Consider the following 17,394-nt stretch of genomic DNA (forward strand, 5'->3'; position numbering starts at 1 on the left):
CGCCTCCCCGTCTCTCTATTTATTTCAGAGCCCCCTTCCCCTCCCCCCATTTCTGAAGAAGGGTCCAGACCCGAAACGTCAGCTTTCCTGCTCCTCTGATGCTGCCTGGCCTGCTGTGTTCATCCAGCTCCACACCTTGTTATCTCAGACTCCAGCATTGGCAGTTCCTACTATCTCCAATGGGATATAGGTTGATTAGTGCAAGGTGGTAGAAAATCAAGTATAATATGGAAAAGTGTGAAATTATACACTATAGTCAGAAAAGTATGATATATTTTAAATGGAAGAAGATTAGTACTAGTTAGTCCTCAAGGGAATCGGATAACTAAGTGTATGAGTCACAGAAAGTTAACATGAAGGGTACAGTAAAGAATTTAGGAAGGCAAATATTATGTTAACCCTGGTTGGAAGTGGAATGGAGTTAAAAATAAGGGATTCTTGGTACAAACATATAGGGCTTTGAAGAGACCAGATGTAAAACAATATGTTCAGCTTTGGAAAGGACACCTGTGGCACGGTGGAAGTGTTCCTGCCTCTGGGTTAAAGGGTCCGGATTTGAGTTCCACTTGTCCTGGAGGTAAGTCATTATATGATTTAAAAATCATGTACCATTTTGCTTCCTTTCCTGTAAAGATCACTTCTAAGTTTTTGAACTGTGGACTTAAAATGGGAAAAGATACTACTTTAAACCATGGGATTGTGAAAGATGGTGTTGAAGTCATTTTTTAAAAACAAGCTACTGAAACTCACTGAGTTTTCTCTAGTGATTACACTTTCACCAAGGTTCTCTCTTCGTTCAATCTCCTGATTTACATGCGTTACTGGGATTTTTTCTTTGTATCTTTTATAGAGAAGACAGAAGAAAAATATTAACTACATGCACCATTTTGTTAATATCTACTTTAACACTAGATTATGAACACTGAATTTACTTACTCAGTTCTTTTTTGGGTACCTAAAGAATATCTTGTATTCTGTTTTACACTTCTAGCTAGCTTTCCCTAATGCTTTTAGTCATTCTCTGTCATCCTTTGTATTCTGACCAATCATCTGCCACTCAGCTTAATACAATTAAATATTTTTTCCTTTAGTTTGATACTTTGCTTTATTAATTAATTCACGAGATGAAGGTGACCATCCCTAATGTATTGCTGAACCCTAATTGCCCATAAGGTTGTCATAGATCTGGAGTCACATGTAGGCTAGACCCGGGTAAGGATAGCAGTTTCCTTCCCTAAAAGGCAGTAGTGAACTGGATGGGTTTTTCTGACCATCGACCATGGATGGTCATCATTAAACCCTTAATTCCAGAGGTTCATTGAATTCAACTCCCACCATTTGCTGTGGCGGGATTCAAACCCAGGTCCCCAGAACATTACCCAGGTTTCTGGATTAACAGTGCAGTGATAATACCACGAGGCCATCGCCTCCCCTAACTGTAGATGTTGGGTCCTCCCTTTGGAATTTTTCTTTTTAGTAAGAATGTACTTTTCCTAAGTATTCTGAAATATCCCTTTCAATGTCAGCCACTGCTTCTTTATTTATCTCCTAGCCTGATATCACAGTTCAGTTCAACTGCCATCCTTTTCATGCTCACATAGTTCTGTTTTTTAAGATTAAACTAGATTTCGAACCACTCTTCTCAGTTTCAAACTGGGTATAAAATTAAATCATATATTGATCCCTGTTATTTACAGGTGCCTCTACTCAGAGGTCATTCATTAATTCTGTCATATTACACAATTCAAAGCCTTATATATGCTGCTGTTTTGTTCATTCTCAGACATGCCCCTCTAATGAATTATCTTGAAAGCATTCTATGAACTCATTGTTAAAGCTAATATTAGCAATCTGATTTTTCCAGTTTCTATGTAGATTGAAATCTCTCATGAGTATTGCAGCTCCTTTATCACAAGCACCCAATATTTAACCTTGTAATACTTCTTTCTACATCGTGGTTACTGTTGGGCTTTATAGTTCACTCCCAGTAGTGACTTCTTACTCCTACTATTTCTCATTTTCACCTAAACTGATGACCTGAACCTAAGTCAGATAGCACCAGTATCATATTTGATTCAGAATCTGACTGTCTGCCTTTACCTAGCTTGCTATTCTTGAGTGGTATATACCCATTAATATGCAGAATCCAATCTTGTCATCCTGTAGCCATATGTCCATAATGGCTATTATAGCATAGTTACTTACTTCAATTTGCCCTATCAATTTATTTACTTTGTTTTGAATGGTACATGCATTCAGACATAGAGCCTTTAGTCTTTTTTTTTAATCTAAGACTATGATAGACAAATTTCAATCATATTGCATATTCCAACATCACAAATAGCAACGAATGAGTTGCATTTTTATAGCACTTTTTATGAAGCACCATTTTTAAAATTGGGTCTGTGCATTGTCAAATAGAACTATTTGTCTAATGTAGGCAGTTGACTGGGATAAACAAGGATGCTTTAAATGTTGATGATATACGCAATCATGAAGCACAAGTATATGCTAAAATTTGTTAATTTTGAGCAAATCTTATATTTAACTTGTAGACCTTTGGCACTTTTTGTAGTTCCATTTACTTGACAACTACATAGCTTATTATGCTGGCAGTGCCCTTGAAGATGCAACATTGTGGTGCAAATGTGGATCCTGATTTTTTTTAACAAAGGTGAGAATATCAAAAAAAAATACAAACAATCACTTTCTTTGTTTATTGTCCATGTTTAAATGGACACGTATATTTTATTTTAAAAGAAGTGTCTTTGGCAGAGTACACATTTTGCAATCCGTTTGAACTAACTTTGCCTCACAATAACAAGATTATCCATAACTACGTTGTACATAAAAGAGTTAAGATAATAAACAAGTAATCTGAAGGTGTATTTATAAATTTTGAAGACTTTTGAAGTAATATTTATTAGTGAAATTACTTGATCTTGCCAAGTTATTTTTATAGGAGGATGGAAGGATATGTTGTAGTATAAGGAACAGTATTTTCAGTAGGAAAATTTAAATCTTTTTGGTTCATTTGAAAAAAAACAAACTCCTATTAAGTGAGATAGAATCAAGTTTTGTTTGGTCACAGGACTTAATCAGATTGGGTCTTTAGAGGAATAGTTAATAATTCTTAGAATTGACAGAAACACAAATAAAACTTGTGATTTTAAAAATATATGGATTGTTAATCATTCATCAGTTACTAATGATTTATTTTTGTTCTCTCATTCTCTCTCCCCCCACCTTTTTCAAAAAATACTTAATTTTCTCAAAACAAAACAAATGCTCGTCGTTCATATGAATATGATACATGTAAAAATATAAGCCAGATATTTGGATTGTAATTTTCACATTTTAAAAGATTACAGTAAGAAACAACAATATACACTAATGATACACTAACATTTGGAGGAATTTTATTTTCACAATTGACAAATCGTTTTACAGTGTTTATAGCTATGTAGTCAATGTTTTGATGCTTTTTTACTGTTAGTACCTTAAGAGAGTTTGAACAGACACTTTGGCAATGCTAAGTCCTTCTCCATGATTTATAGTTAAAATCTTCGGGCAATTTGATTTTAAAGTAATTCCAAAATACAAGGATTTCTGGTAGGGCTTTTGAAATCACTATATCAGCTGATGGTTTGGTGGAAACAGTTGGCTCACTTAGCACATGCCAAATTCAATTGGATTGATCTTATAAATAGACAGATCATTTAATTGCAAAGTGCAGTTTATCAACTGTTCTGCATAGCCACACATTACACCACTGCTTCTGCATCAGTGTTTATCAGCTAAAGTTGGATGATTCAAATGTCACAGACCAATTGTCCAAGTATGATAATGAGAAAGAAACCAGGAATCAAATCGTTATTGAATATTCACCTTGAGCTAAGACATATCTTCCAAAGTTAAAATTACACCCTATAATGTGACTATCTTCTTTGTATGAATTCAGACATTCAAAGCTAAAAGTCAACTGAAAAGGAGATGATCTTTTTCTGAAATTCCATATTCAGCTTTGTGTTCTTCAAATAATTTATTTAATGCGTCAGTATACTTTTTGTGTAGTGCTTCAATCTCTTCATTTGATGGTGTGTGGTTTTGCTGTACAGTTATTGGTTTTCCTACTGTAAAACAAACATAACAAAGTGTTACTCATGAATTCACAACCCATGTATTGTCACTTTTCCCATTGTTCCATTTTTCTGCAACTTTCAGAAGAATGAGTGCTTTACTGGGAATATGGAAGAATTAGTTTATTATTAAAGGAATTTTAAATTATAATTTTGAAACCTCTTCATTTGTTATTAAACAAATGGCCCAAATCTTGCAACAGCAGCAATCACTATTGGATTGCATCTCTCCAGTCTTCGACACTATAGAATTGAAGCTCTTGTACCTACTTTTCACCCTGTGCCACCCTTCTGCATTCCTGGGCCCAATATCTGATGCTGGAGGTCTCAGAAAGGTGCATTGTACCTTTAATTCAGCTGAATGCTAGTAGTGTAGGATAAACAGGGTAAGTTAGGCCATGCCCTTAGTCTTATATGTTTGCTTATTTATAAGCATGATGTCTTCGGGTGGGCATGTAGGTAGGTGACTTGAAATTGAGTAAATTAGGTTGAAGAAGCATTGGGGATCAAGGCAAGGGGGACAAGTGTCAGGACAAGTCCAGAATTTGGGGCATTTGGGTCACTATAGGTTGGGCCTGTAGATTTGGAAGGATAGAGAAAGGCTTGGGGTTAGCCAAGAGCTGGGGTGGGGAATGGAAGGATGGGTAAAGAGCAGTAGGGATATTGTCAGTGTGAGTGATTGAAGGCTCAGTTTTATAACAGCTAGTAGTTACAGCAGATATTAATTGCTTAACATTTCCTGGCTAACTAATAAGATAAATAAATTGGATTGTTCTGAAGACTTCAGCACTAACTTACAGATGAGGACATTCTCAGAGGGTTCCAGACACTTGATAATTATCATTGGAAGTTTAAATCATCTGGGCAATTAGGAATATTGACACAGATCTTTTACATTACATCAGGTCTCCAACTACCTGCAAACTAAAATCTAGGCCAATGATAGAAGCATTGATATAAATTAGCAGAAATGGTTTTGCAGAAATGTGTTTTTTTAATATACTTATTTTGATTTGATAGTAATTAATCTAGAAGTCAGGTCCATTTTTCTCCTGTTGTTACTCAGTATAAAAAAAGTTAGAGATGGTCTGGATGAGATAAATCAGTGAATCAATTATAAAGGCATAGAATCATACAGCATGGAAACAGACCCAACTGATTAAACATATTGCCACTTTATTGCCTGGTTTTTATATGCATGTGGTTGGTTAGCTGTTTGTACAAACTGGTGACTGAAAGTAGCACATCACATGAGAAGGCTGGAAATTTGGTTGTACATGAAGGAGACCCAACGTTTGGAGACTGTGTTGAAGGGTGGTAATGTCAAGAGGGACCTAATAAATGTCAGAGCTGTTGTATGGATTTGGTGAAAGCACTAATCCTGCTTCTGGTTGCACAAAAGTGGAAGTTTTTAAAAATGCTTTGTTTCTTTTCCATGAGTCATTCATTGATTGATTTCAACATTGCAGGTAAGGCCACTCAACATGTGTTTTGTGACACTGACTTCTTAAGAGCTGTCATGCTCAAAGGAAGGACAGGGACATCAGCTACCTTTCTCAGGAAACAGAACCTAGACTACAACAGTTGGAGCACTCTGAAAGTGAAGCAGTAAATGATCCACTGCCATGTTCTGGCCACCTGGGCTTAGTTCTCCATTTACACTAGGTAATGGTACTAAATATAATCCCAAACACATAGGACAGTGAAGAAATTTTCCTCAAAACGTGTTTTAAGGAAGCCACTGTGAGACTGGGGGCAAAAAATTAAAAAGCAAGTTTTTGTTGCTTTTTCAAAGCAGAAATGGAAGGTTATTTATTCTTATACATAGATAATAGAATCCCTACAATGTGGAAACAGGGTCTTCGGCCCAACAAGTTCACATCAACCTCAGAGCATCCCACCCAGAGCCATCCCGCATAACACACCTAATCTACACGTCCCTGAACACTACGGGCAATTTAGCATGGCCAATCCACCTAGCCTGCACATCTTTGGACTGTGGGAGGAAACCAGAGCATCCAGAGGAAACCCATGCAGACATGGGGAGAATGTGCAAACTTCACACAGACAGTTGCCTGAAGGTGGAGTCAAACCCGGGTCCCTGGCGCTGTCAGGCAGCAGTGCTAACCACTGAGCCAGTCTAGATTTTGAAGGTGCACAGCACATCATGTGGCATATCCAGTTGGTTACATTTTTCCTTCAATCTTCAACTCAAAAATATTTTGCCCTTCAAATTGCTGGATGAGCGAACTGTTAATGACACTACAAGGACAACAGGGATCTTAGACATTGGCAGACAAGGAGACAGGCAATCTATCTCCTCAACCAATTAGTATTAAGGATATAGAAGTTAAAATAAATGTTAAAGAAGTAAATAAAGTGAACTAGATAAAAGCAGTTACAGAAAGGAAAAAACAAATTGCATTACATGAAGCACATATAAAGTGACAGGAAAAGTAAGGAAAACTTTATTTAAAAAAAATAAAATCTCTAATAACATTTTACTACCAGTACAAATGAGCTTTAAAGTATCAAATGCTGCCTTTCTGGCCTTGAAAGGTTAAATAGTATTTCACAAAACTTAAGGGGAGCCTGATTGCTAATTGTTGTTTGCATAAGACTTGCATATAATGATTCTATTCATCCAACAATTTATAGAAATTCTCAAAATTGCTATTTGATAACATTGCAAATTTTGTGGTCAAGTAAACCAATGAAACCTGGAGTGAATCCCAGCCATTATTGACATTCAAATACTCATTGCTTTGCAGGGGTGTAATTTGCATTTCATTCCATAACAAAGACTTGTATTCAAGAGCACTGCCATCGTTATCTCTGCGTATCAGGTGAAGGCACAGATATATGCATAGAAAATAGTTAAGAAGATAGGAGTCTGCTGCAAAGTGAAGATGGGGACAAGGCCCATTTTCTCCTGCAGCTTCATTGAAAAACTGATTTGGAAGAAGGCTCTGCTGAGATTTGGTCAGGAGGGAGTTGCCCTGGGGACTATCAAAGTTGACTTTGGACCACATGGAGTTTTATATTATCGAATCAAAAATACCCAAGAAAAACCACGTGGTGATTACCACCTACTTCGCTCTCAGTTGGTGAATCAATTCTCCTTTATGTTGAACACAAATTGGAGAACTCAATGAGGGTGGAAAGGGCACAGAATGTACTCTGGATATCAAGAGTGCATTGGTAGTTACACTTAACACTTCTTGAATGTTATAGGAGAAAGGTAATAGTCTGGGCCTGCAGAAGTTGCTGAGGGAACCAACAAGAGGAATAGTTGCACTTGACCTCCCCCTCACCAATCTACCTGCTGCAGTTGCACCTGGTCATGACAATTGGAAAGAGTAAAGGTCACATAGTCTTTGTGATGACAAATTCTTATCTTCACATTAAGGATATCCTTCATGGTATTGTATGGCGCTACCACTGTACTGAATGAATAGGGTTTGAATAGATTTAGCAACTCAAGATGGCATCCATGAGGCACTGTGGGTCATCACCAGCAGCAACAGAAATGTATTCAACCACAACCTGTAACCTCATGGCCCATCATTACTCTCACCATACCTATTATCCTCAACAATGGGGAGGAAGATAAGGGTGAAATATTAATAAATTTCCGCCAAAGGTGTGGAGTGGATGATCTGTCTTGGCCTTCTGAGATCCCCAGCTTAATTCCAGACTTTTTTGCATTAAATTCAAATTCCACCTCCTGCCGTGGAGTTCAAACCCAGGTCCCTAGGACATTACAGGGTTCTCTGAATTAGTAGTCTAGTGATAATAATGCAGCAAGATTTGTATGACATCCAAGCTTGGGCTGATAAGTGACAAGTAAGGTTCTCATCACATAAGCTTCGAGGAATGACCATCTCCAACAAGAGAGAATCCAACTATTTCCCTCAACATTCAATGGCATTGCCATCACTGAATTCCCCCAATATCAACACCTTGGGGGTTACCAGTGATCAGTTAATGAACTGGATTAACCATATAAATACTGTAGCTATAAGAGCAGGTCACAAGCAGAAAATTCTGCAGCAAGTAACTCCTGAGTCTTCATACCATGTCCGATAAATGCTGATCAAGCCACTGACTTCCACGTTTGAAGAATGGCATTTTTAAAAATTGAAATAATAAAAAGGATACAGGAAATACTCAGCAGGTCATGCAACATCTGTGCTGAGAAGTAGAGTTCACATTTCTGGTCAATGACTTCTTATCAGAACAGAATGATTTTTATTGTTAACAATGATGTGACTACCTAAACTTCACAGCAGCACTCTCATCAGATACTTCCTTAGCACAGCTATGACCGTAGATTGTGTAGAAGACCATCACAATCTCTACAGGGTATTCAAAAAATGTGTGTAATCACTGCGTTATCATCATACCCTGCCTATGCATTAAAAAGAACGTCTTCAAACACTTAGATAACTTGAGTAAATAATATTTTCTAATTTTCCTTACCTATGGTGTAAATAGGTTTCCTATATGGTAGCAGCCCAAAGGTGTACTGGAAGACACCCCTGGCATGAAACAGTGGCATTGTAAATCCTGCAATCTTCCTTAATTTTTCCTGCATTCCCCGAAGAAATGAACCTTCTGGATTGTTTACCTGATTAAAGAGTTCATTTTCCCCAAAGGAAAAGACTGGAACCAGATGTGCCCTGGGAAGAGATATGAATTAATGTACTTGCAATAAATTCAGGCTTCATTCTTTGAAGTTTAGTCTAATTCAGAATGCACAAAATAAAATTGAGGAACAAAGCTCTAATTATTCCCCATAACAACTAAATTGACTTTGATTAATCTTTTTCATTCTACCCTTTTGATAGCAAAACATCAAATTAGCACTTTTCTGATTAAGAAGCTCATGAGTGTCTCTAATTTTATCTCACTCTTTTGGAAAACATTGAGTCTAGTTAAGTAAATAACATTGTAGCCCTTTTTAAGCACGGCATAAACTATATTTAGGAATGAGATTGATAACCTTTGGTCATTAAGGAGACCTAGGGGAATGGGTGGCAACATAGAGTTAATGTAAAAGTTTAACCATTAAGTTATAGAAAAAGAGACCAGATGTAAGTGCCCATATGTCCTAATCCCATTGCTATTTTGAATGTTCTAACAATATCAACAATTATTTCTGCTCCTGAATTTTAAACACCAATGCCTGCTGGAAATTATGTGCATACTAGCTTTGGATGCAAACCAGATGCCCCATGTGGCTGTGATTGCCCCCCACACCTTCACCACCATATTTTTAGGCACACAAATTAAAAATTGCCATGCATTCACGGTAATAGAGGGCCACCAAATGTTTGGAATTATATTTTACGAAGATTCCACATTTTTGGAGGAGAAGAGGCAGAAATTGAGGTCATTAACAATTTTTATTCTATGATACATGCATCAAGAAAATTAACATTTTCAAAAAGGCAGTATTTTCAATGTTAAAAATCAACATACCCACATTTTATGGCCAATTTAATAAATCCTTTCCTATTAAGGGTTTTCAAAGTTAGTGCTCCAGGTCTGGCATCCAGAGATTCCTCAGCACCACCTATCACAATGACAGCCACATTCCCACCTCCCTTCCTACTCAGAACATGAGAAACACTGCTCTTCACGCATGAGATGAGACCTACAACAAAATAGAGATAAAGGCTTACAGTTTACTGAGGATGAATAAAATAAATATTTCCATTGTAATCCAGAAGGATGCCTAAACACCAGATCTACAATAAACAATACACACATGATATAGTGGGGACATAAAATGTTAAGGGATAGTTTCTGCTTGTTGCCATTGGTTTTGCATCTAGATTCTAGTGCAATTTTAGAGGAGCTGACCAAATAAGTACAAAGGATGAGGAATTTAAAACACAGGAGTAGTATGACAAAAATCATCATGTACTTATTCGAAAATAAAAACAGCAAGTGCTAGACAGACTCATCTGACAGCATTTATGGAGAAAGAAACACTTTGAGTCCAAAGACTCTTCTTTGTAACACTCTTTGGACTTGAAGCATGAACTTTATTTCTCTCTCTACTGAAGCTGCCAAATCTGATATGTTTCTTCAGCATTTATCGTATTTATTTTAGATTTGAGCATCTGCAATATTTTACTTGCATGTACAGAGGCAAATGCTCCTGTTTTCAGTCTCCTATTATCTTTTATGCTGATTCAAGATTTAATTTAACTGTATCAGACCCCAACTACAAAACTGGCCATTCCCCTTTCTTCAAGATGAGAGATTGCACTGGCTTGAAGGGGTGAAGTTTCATATTGCATTCATTTGTATTTGGGCAATAGCACTAGTGGGCAAATTTTAAAAATGTAGTCTCATCAAAAAATATTTAAATACAGCAAAATGTAGTGGATGTTAGAATTCTAAAATGAAAAGAGAAAATGCTAAATAAACTTAGCAAATCTGATGGGACATCTGTGGAGTGATAGAGTTAACATTTCAAGTCCAATGTGATTCTTTTTCAGAACTAAAAGACTTAAGGCTGAGATAGATAGATTCTTGATCAGTAAGGGAATCAAGGGTTATGGGGTAAAGGCAGATAAAAGGATGTGAGGAGTGTTGGATCAGCCATAATACTCTTGAATGGTAGAGCAGGCTCAAGGGGCCAAACGGACTACTCCTGTCCCTATTTCTTATGGTCTGTTGGAACTCAAAACATTAACTCTTTCTTTCTCCTCAGATGCTGCCAGACCTGCCAAACCTATCTTTCCAGCATCTTCTCTTTCTACTTTATATTTAAAGCGACCAGTATAAAACAATAAAACTAATAAATAGTTTTGATTAAGTTTTTTCAATGGTTTTAAATCCACTTACTCACTGATGGAGGTTTGGGTATCTTTATTAAAAATGCATATTTATGGTGATAAAGTCTATTAGTAAAACACTCGTCAATAAAACAAGGAATATAATTTGATGGAAAGAGAAAACAAGAAACAATTATGTTCTATATCATTGGTGTATGCTGCTGGTTTGTGGAATGTTTTACAAAATAACTAATATAACAAAATAACAATAACAATCAGAGCAATAACAATCAATTCAAGTGTATTTTTGGCACAATTTCCCACACTTTTCAGAAATGGCATGGTCGGAGATGGGCATTGGTGACAGAGTTGGGGTGAGGTCAGGGATTTGAGAGAGGCATAGCGATTGAAATGCACAGAGCACCTCCTGAATTTAATAGCAAAACTTGATTTACGTTTTCAAGATCCATTTCCCAGTTGGCAGTCATCTACATTGAAAGGCAGGCTGGATGTTGGACAGACTAATTGCAAAGTCAAAATACACAGACCACAGAGGAGGAAAGGAGATTGGGTCAAGGCTCTGCTTGTTAGATGAATAGCTGAAAGGGGGTAAAAAGCTGTGGAGAGATCATGGAGGTCATCAGAGATTGTGAAGGGCCGTTGATAGATTGTGGGGAGAGATGGTTCTGACTACATGGGAAACAACTTTATCCTGGGCAGGCAAGTAGGAGATACTCCTGTTGAATCCACTTTTTCTCACTATTTGGAGAAGTATATTTTAAGTTGTATATTGCAGCTTGCCATAGTCATTGGATCTTTGCTGTAACTCGATTTCACTTCAGAATGAGCAGCTACAAAAACACATTACTTTAAATGTGATATCAGAAGTTTCCAGCTGAAATTATGCAGATTTCAGAGCTGCAAGACAGCCAGCTTCTGTAAGAAGCTGCAAGGAAAAATGAGAACAGCAGGCTGTAACAAAGAATTCCAGTTTGGTCAGAATGGCTGTGAACATTTTATTCTTCAGTTCTTTAAGGGAGGTAATTGGAATTTCTTTCAGTCTCATTGGCAAAACTATGATGTAGTTGCAGAACTGAATAAGAAGCCTGAATGAACAAGAGTATCAACTCTGTTACCAGTGTTGGGAAAAGAGTGCTACAAGTTGTATTGCATTATAGATCCAACTTGAGGAGGAGAAAGCCAGGCTGGAGAACGTTTGAAGGCCTTAAAGACACAGATTATGTCTCTGCTAATAAATAATTGTGAAACAGCTAGCAGAAAGGTCAAGACCAGAGTATAGAAGGAACACCACAAAAATGAAAAGCAAGCATATCAAACACAGAGAAAGCAGTGTTCTAACTACAAAAGGAGGAATCATTTTGCTTGCAGTGTTTAGCTGCATGAAACAAAGCAATCCTAAAAAGTTGGCTGCTGGAGAGATGTTGCATGTCTGATGAATCTTTCTACATTAAACAACAGGTTGGCATTGTCATCTAAAAGTGTTAAATTTTTTTTAATTGTTAAAATGATGAAATCAGAAGGAGAGCATCACATGAATGAGAAATGCTTAAAAAAAAACCCACCAGTGCTTCATATGATAAGCTTTGCAGATGAGTGCAACATAACCCTACACGGGTCACCTGAAAATTCAGCCTCATAGGTATGGTTGAGGCTATATAATGGAGCAATATTCATTCCATAAAGACACACAAAGCTCAGAGCCCAATCCAATGGAAAGAACAAAAATCTGCAGTTTCAGATAGTAAATTTTAAGCAAAATCACTCATCTCAGCTGATGCAAGTATAAAGTTTGGACTGGTAACCATACACACGTCAGAAGAGATTTTCAGCATTTCACAGGCTAATTAGCCTGAGATTACTCAGCATATTTTATAAGATTACAAAATTGTTTGTGCACGTCATGGATGACTTCTTGGTGAATATTATCTTGAGGTAGATAAGAGTGTGAAAATAACACAGCTTACGCTGAGGAGAGATCCAGTTGCCCTCAAGTCCAGCCTGAAAGAAATAGTAGAATAGCTGGAAAAGAAGTGACTAAGTAAAAGAGAGAAACTCCTACAGACTGGATTTGCAACATGATAGCAGTGAAAATAAATCTGGAAAGATGAGAGAATGCATAGATTCAATGGATCTCAATAAAGCTTTGAAGTGATTTCACCACCCTGAACCAACATTGAAGAAGGTTTTGCCAAAACTTTCCGAGGTACAGGTCTATGCTATCCAAATTGTAGAGGATGGCTACTTGTACATGAATTTGGATGAAAACAACAGTTTCCTTACTGCATTCTGAACTGTTGAACAATACATTTGAAGTTACACTGAATGTTGTTTTTAAAGCTTCTGCTAAAATTAATTTGCATAATTACATGTAATATGTTCCATTAAGCATCAGAATGCATCAGTGCAAGAGAACATAATTGTTTCCTGTTTGGTCTTTCTATTAAATTGTCTTCCTTGTTTTATTGACTAATGTTTGATTGATAGACTTTACCTCTACAAATAAACATGTTTAATAAGGTGTTTAATAAGGATGCCAAGAGATGATTGTGCATTTTATAATCTACTAGGGTCTGACATAAATATCTGAGATCAAATCAAACGAGGCAATAGAGGATGGATATCTGATAAATGAGGGATAGTTTTCAGTGAACGTTTGATTGGATGTATCAATGAGGAAAGTAATGTGGTTTGAGTTTCTGGAGTGTGAGTAGAAACAAAACTCTGGAAGCCCTCTTGTGGCACAATAGTAGTGTCCCTACCCCTGGCCTGGGAGGCCCAGGTTCCACCTGCTCCAGGGGTGTGCAATAATATCTCTGTACAAGCTGATTAAAAAAATATCAATTTTAAAACTTAAAAAAATAGAAACAAAACACTCACTAGAAAAGTATATGCCTAGACTCTGATCTGATTTAAGCCCTGATATTTAGGTAGCACAAGATAGTCAGTGATCTGGGAATGGAACCTATCATGGATGATCCCTTGGTCTATGGATGTAGAGATATGATGGAAGAAGACATCAAAGACTATGATCTCATTTTGGGTGACTGCTAGAAAGGGCTCACCAGAACAACAAAAAGTAAGACACAATTGAAAATGCCTGAGTCAAGTATGTGAGTATGCATAGATAACAGATCCTAACAAGGTGACAGCTGTAGCAGAGATATTGCAACTAATACATATAAAAGTACTGTGATGCTTTGTTGGATTTGTAAACTATTCGGCAAAGTTCATGTCTAATTTATCAGAACGTAAAGATCTATTCCAGCTGACTGCTATCGATGTACAGTGTTACTGGGGCATAGAAGAAGCAACAATTTTCACTAGAACCAAACAGCTGGTGGTGACATGTCAGAGATGAGGTTCTACAATGTCAACGACTAAGTCATCTTGCAGTATCTATCAGAAAAACAGGAACTGGGACAACCAGTATACAGCAAGAGCAACCATTTGCATTTACATCCAAGCCATTAATGCAAACTGAGTGATGCTATGCACAGGTAGAGTACCTGGTCATTGTCTTATAAAAATGTTATAACATTAAAAACATTAAAAATTACATGTTTGCGAGAGACCAAGTAACAATGGAGTCTAACCACAACCCACTTCAAAGCATCTTCCTTAACCCACTTTAATCTGCTCTGAAGCATCTGCAAAGAATGCTACTGCATTTGCAAAGATATCAACCGGACATGACAATATAGTCATGGGAAACAGACGTACATTGCTGACATATTGTCAAGTTTGGCATTCCCTATGAAGAATGTTGAGGTAGCTAAAGTGGAGTGTGAACTTTTCCAGATTCAAAGAAAAACAATAGTTTAACATTCTCTAGAACTCATCAAACTAGAGGAGTCATTGAACTTGGAAGACAAGTGTCCTGCTCAAATCAAACAAGCTACATGAGAAGATACTACAGGAAGTAGTATGAAAGGGTAACCAGAAACTGTCAAGGGCACACTGTTTCCATGGGACAGTATAGGGCCTATGGTAGTGAAATGTTAGCCCAAGATGACATCCTGTACAAGGAAATAGAATCTCTAGGGAGATGAGAGAACAGAAGCTGAAGCATATCCATGCAAGCTATCAAGGAAGTGACTCTAGGTTGAGGAAGACAATATTAGTGCTCTAGTGGCCACACATCAGCAATTAGATCAGCTGGTGCAGTGCTTGTCACTTATTCTAACCCAAGCAAGCTAAAGAGCCTCTCCTGACCTTTAACATCCCAAACAAATCAAGGATGAAGCTTGGAGTGGACATTTTCGCTCTTGCAGGAACTTATCATCTTGTCACTATCAACTACGTTTCTGATTACTGGGAGTTAGACCAGCTCACATCAATGACTACTCGTCAGATTACAGAATGCCTGAAATCACACTTTCAGGTTAAGTCAGTCCAGACATTGTGATGAGTGATAATGGCCCTCAATTCACAGGTGAAAACTTCAGGTGATTGAGAAATTCAGCACTACAAATTATCTTCACATTATCCTTGTCAATTGGAAAGGTTGAGTAGGCAATTAAAATCACCAATGGGATCATTAAAAAAAAAATTGAGTAAATCCAGCACAGACTTGTGCAAGGCAATCCTAGAGTGGAGAAATACACTTATTGAAGGTATGGAAAGTGGTCCACTCAAATAAGCAATGTCATGCTGCAACCCCAACTTCTCTTCCAATTACTAAAAACAAACTACTAAATGCAGAAATAGTAACAGGAGTGAATGGCAAAATCAAAATGAAATGACAGAAAGCTAAATTTCACTTTGATTAAGTTGCCAAACCATTGCCAAAGCTGAGCATTGTCCGAGTGTAAATGTTCAATGCTCTCAATTCAACATGGCAACTTGGAACCTGTGTAGAGGAGCTGCCACCTTGTTCGTACATGGTAACTTATTTGACCAGCTACACTGTAATGGCAGACATATACATACAAGCAAAAATAGCTGCTCCTTCACTGCAGACAACATATGAGCAAGAAATGATGTCACCAACTGCATAGAGTTCAGAGCCGTTACTAATACCAGAGATCCCACATGCTGCAACAAGAGTAATGAATCAGCAATATCAGTTTTCAAGGCAATAGCATTTTCCATGGAAATGGCACACCCATGAGATGGAATATCACCCTAAGAACAGCCAAATAACAGATGAACAGCAAACAACAATGCACACACATATCAGTAGAAGGTCTACATGATTTAAATTTATGTGTGCGATGCATGTACATATATTAGTGAAAGTGGGACAGATTAGAATTAAGAAAGATTTGTTTCAGATTTATAGTTTCTGATGTTGCCCGTTTGTAGTGGGTAGCTTACAACTGTAAATGACAGTGCATACAAGTTTTTAAAAATTTATTCTTTAACCTAAAGAGGATGTTTGAAGAAATCTGTTTGTCTTACCATAATACCAGGTGACCTCTGCGGTAACTTGCTTTCACTTTAGAAGGAGTGGTTATTAAAACACATCACACAAAACATTCAACTACCTAAAGCAGCAAGGTTTCCTGAGCTGCAGGACACAAGGCCTACAGGCATTAATTGTATGGTACAGCAATTATTTGAGACTCAATTCAATATTTAGATTATAAATCCATCTCTGGACAGTCAGTGAGTCACTCAGCTTCAAAAAACTGAAAGTCGTTGCCATGGAAACTAGTTAGGGTCAGGCTTCCCATTTTTGAAATTTTAACACTACCTTCAATCACCTGCCTAATCCTGTAGGATTAAAATTACCCCTGTAAATTTACCACTCAGCTTGCATTTTCTAATTTGTTCCAAATTTTGCTAATTTTCTAATTAAAATACACCTGAGCAAATGCCATTTTCAAGATTCAATTTCTGTGTGTGATTTATAAATGCAGGTTACTTCAAACTGCTACTTTACTAAATTAGAAAATGAAAGTTTTTTTGATGTAACCAAAAAGGTTGATGAGAGCAGAGTGGTAGACAATGTCTGTATGGACCTCAGTAAAGTTAGATAAGATGGGATTCAAGAGAGTTTGTCAATTGGATATAAAATTGGCTTGACGGCAGGAAACAGAGGGTGGTGGTGGAGGATTATTTTTTGGACTGGAGGCATGTGACCAGCAGTGTTCCACAGAGGTTGGTGCTGGGTCCACTGTTGTTCATCATTTATAAAAATGATTTGGATGAGAATTTAGAAGGCATGGTTAGAAAGTTTGCAGATAACACCAAAATTGATTGTGTAGTTGACAGTGAAGGTTATCTATGATTACAAAGGCATTTTGATTAATTGAGACAATGTGCTGAAGAGTTGCAGATGGAATTTAATTTGGATAAATGTGAGATATTGACTTTTGATAAAATGAACAAGGGCAGGACTTACAGAGTTAACAGTAGGGCCTTGGGTAGTGCTGTCAAACAGAGAGATCTAGGGGTTCAGATACATAGTTCTTTGAAAGTTGTGTCACAGGTAGATAGGG

The 17,394-nt window shown here is 37.2% G+C and overlaps 1 protein-coding gene across 2 annotated transcripts in view; it reads right to left on the reverse strand.

Annotated features, from left to right (window-relative positions):
- Window positions 1–2,776: 2,776 nt before the first annotated feature.
- Window positions 2,777–17,394, reverse strand: part of LOC109921416 (2-acylglycerol O-acyltransferase 1) — a 29,927-nt gene continuing 15,309 nt past the window's right edge. Inside the window, exons 4-6 of one of the 2 annotated variants that reach the window (XM_020521456.2) lie at window positions 9,624–9,798; window positions 8,622–8,821; window positions 2,777–4,133 (exon numbers count right to left, since the gene is read on the reverse strand). In XM_020521456.2, coding sequence (XP_020377045.2) covers window positions 3,979–4,133; window positions 8,622–8,821; window positions 9,624–9,798 — 530 coding nt within the window. In that variant the 3' untranslated portion in view covers window positions 2,777–3,978. The remainder of the gene's footprint in view (window positions 4,134–8,621; window positions 8,822–9,623; window positions 9,799–17,394) is intronic. The other variant, XM_048604248.1, reaches the window with a different exon arrangement.

The sequence above is a fragment of the Rhincodon typus genome, chromosome 13 (assembly GCF_021869965.1).
Source record: "Rhincodon typus isolate 14 chromosome 13, sRhiTyp1.1, whole genome shotgun sequence".
NCBI classification, from domain to species: domain Eukaryota; kingdom Metazoa; phylum Chordata; class Chondrichthyes; order Orectolobiformes; family Rhincodontidae; genus Rhincodon; species Rhincodon typus.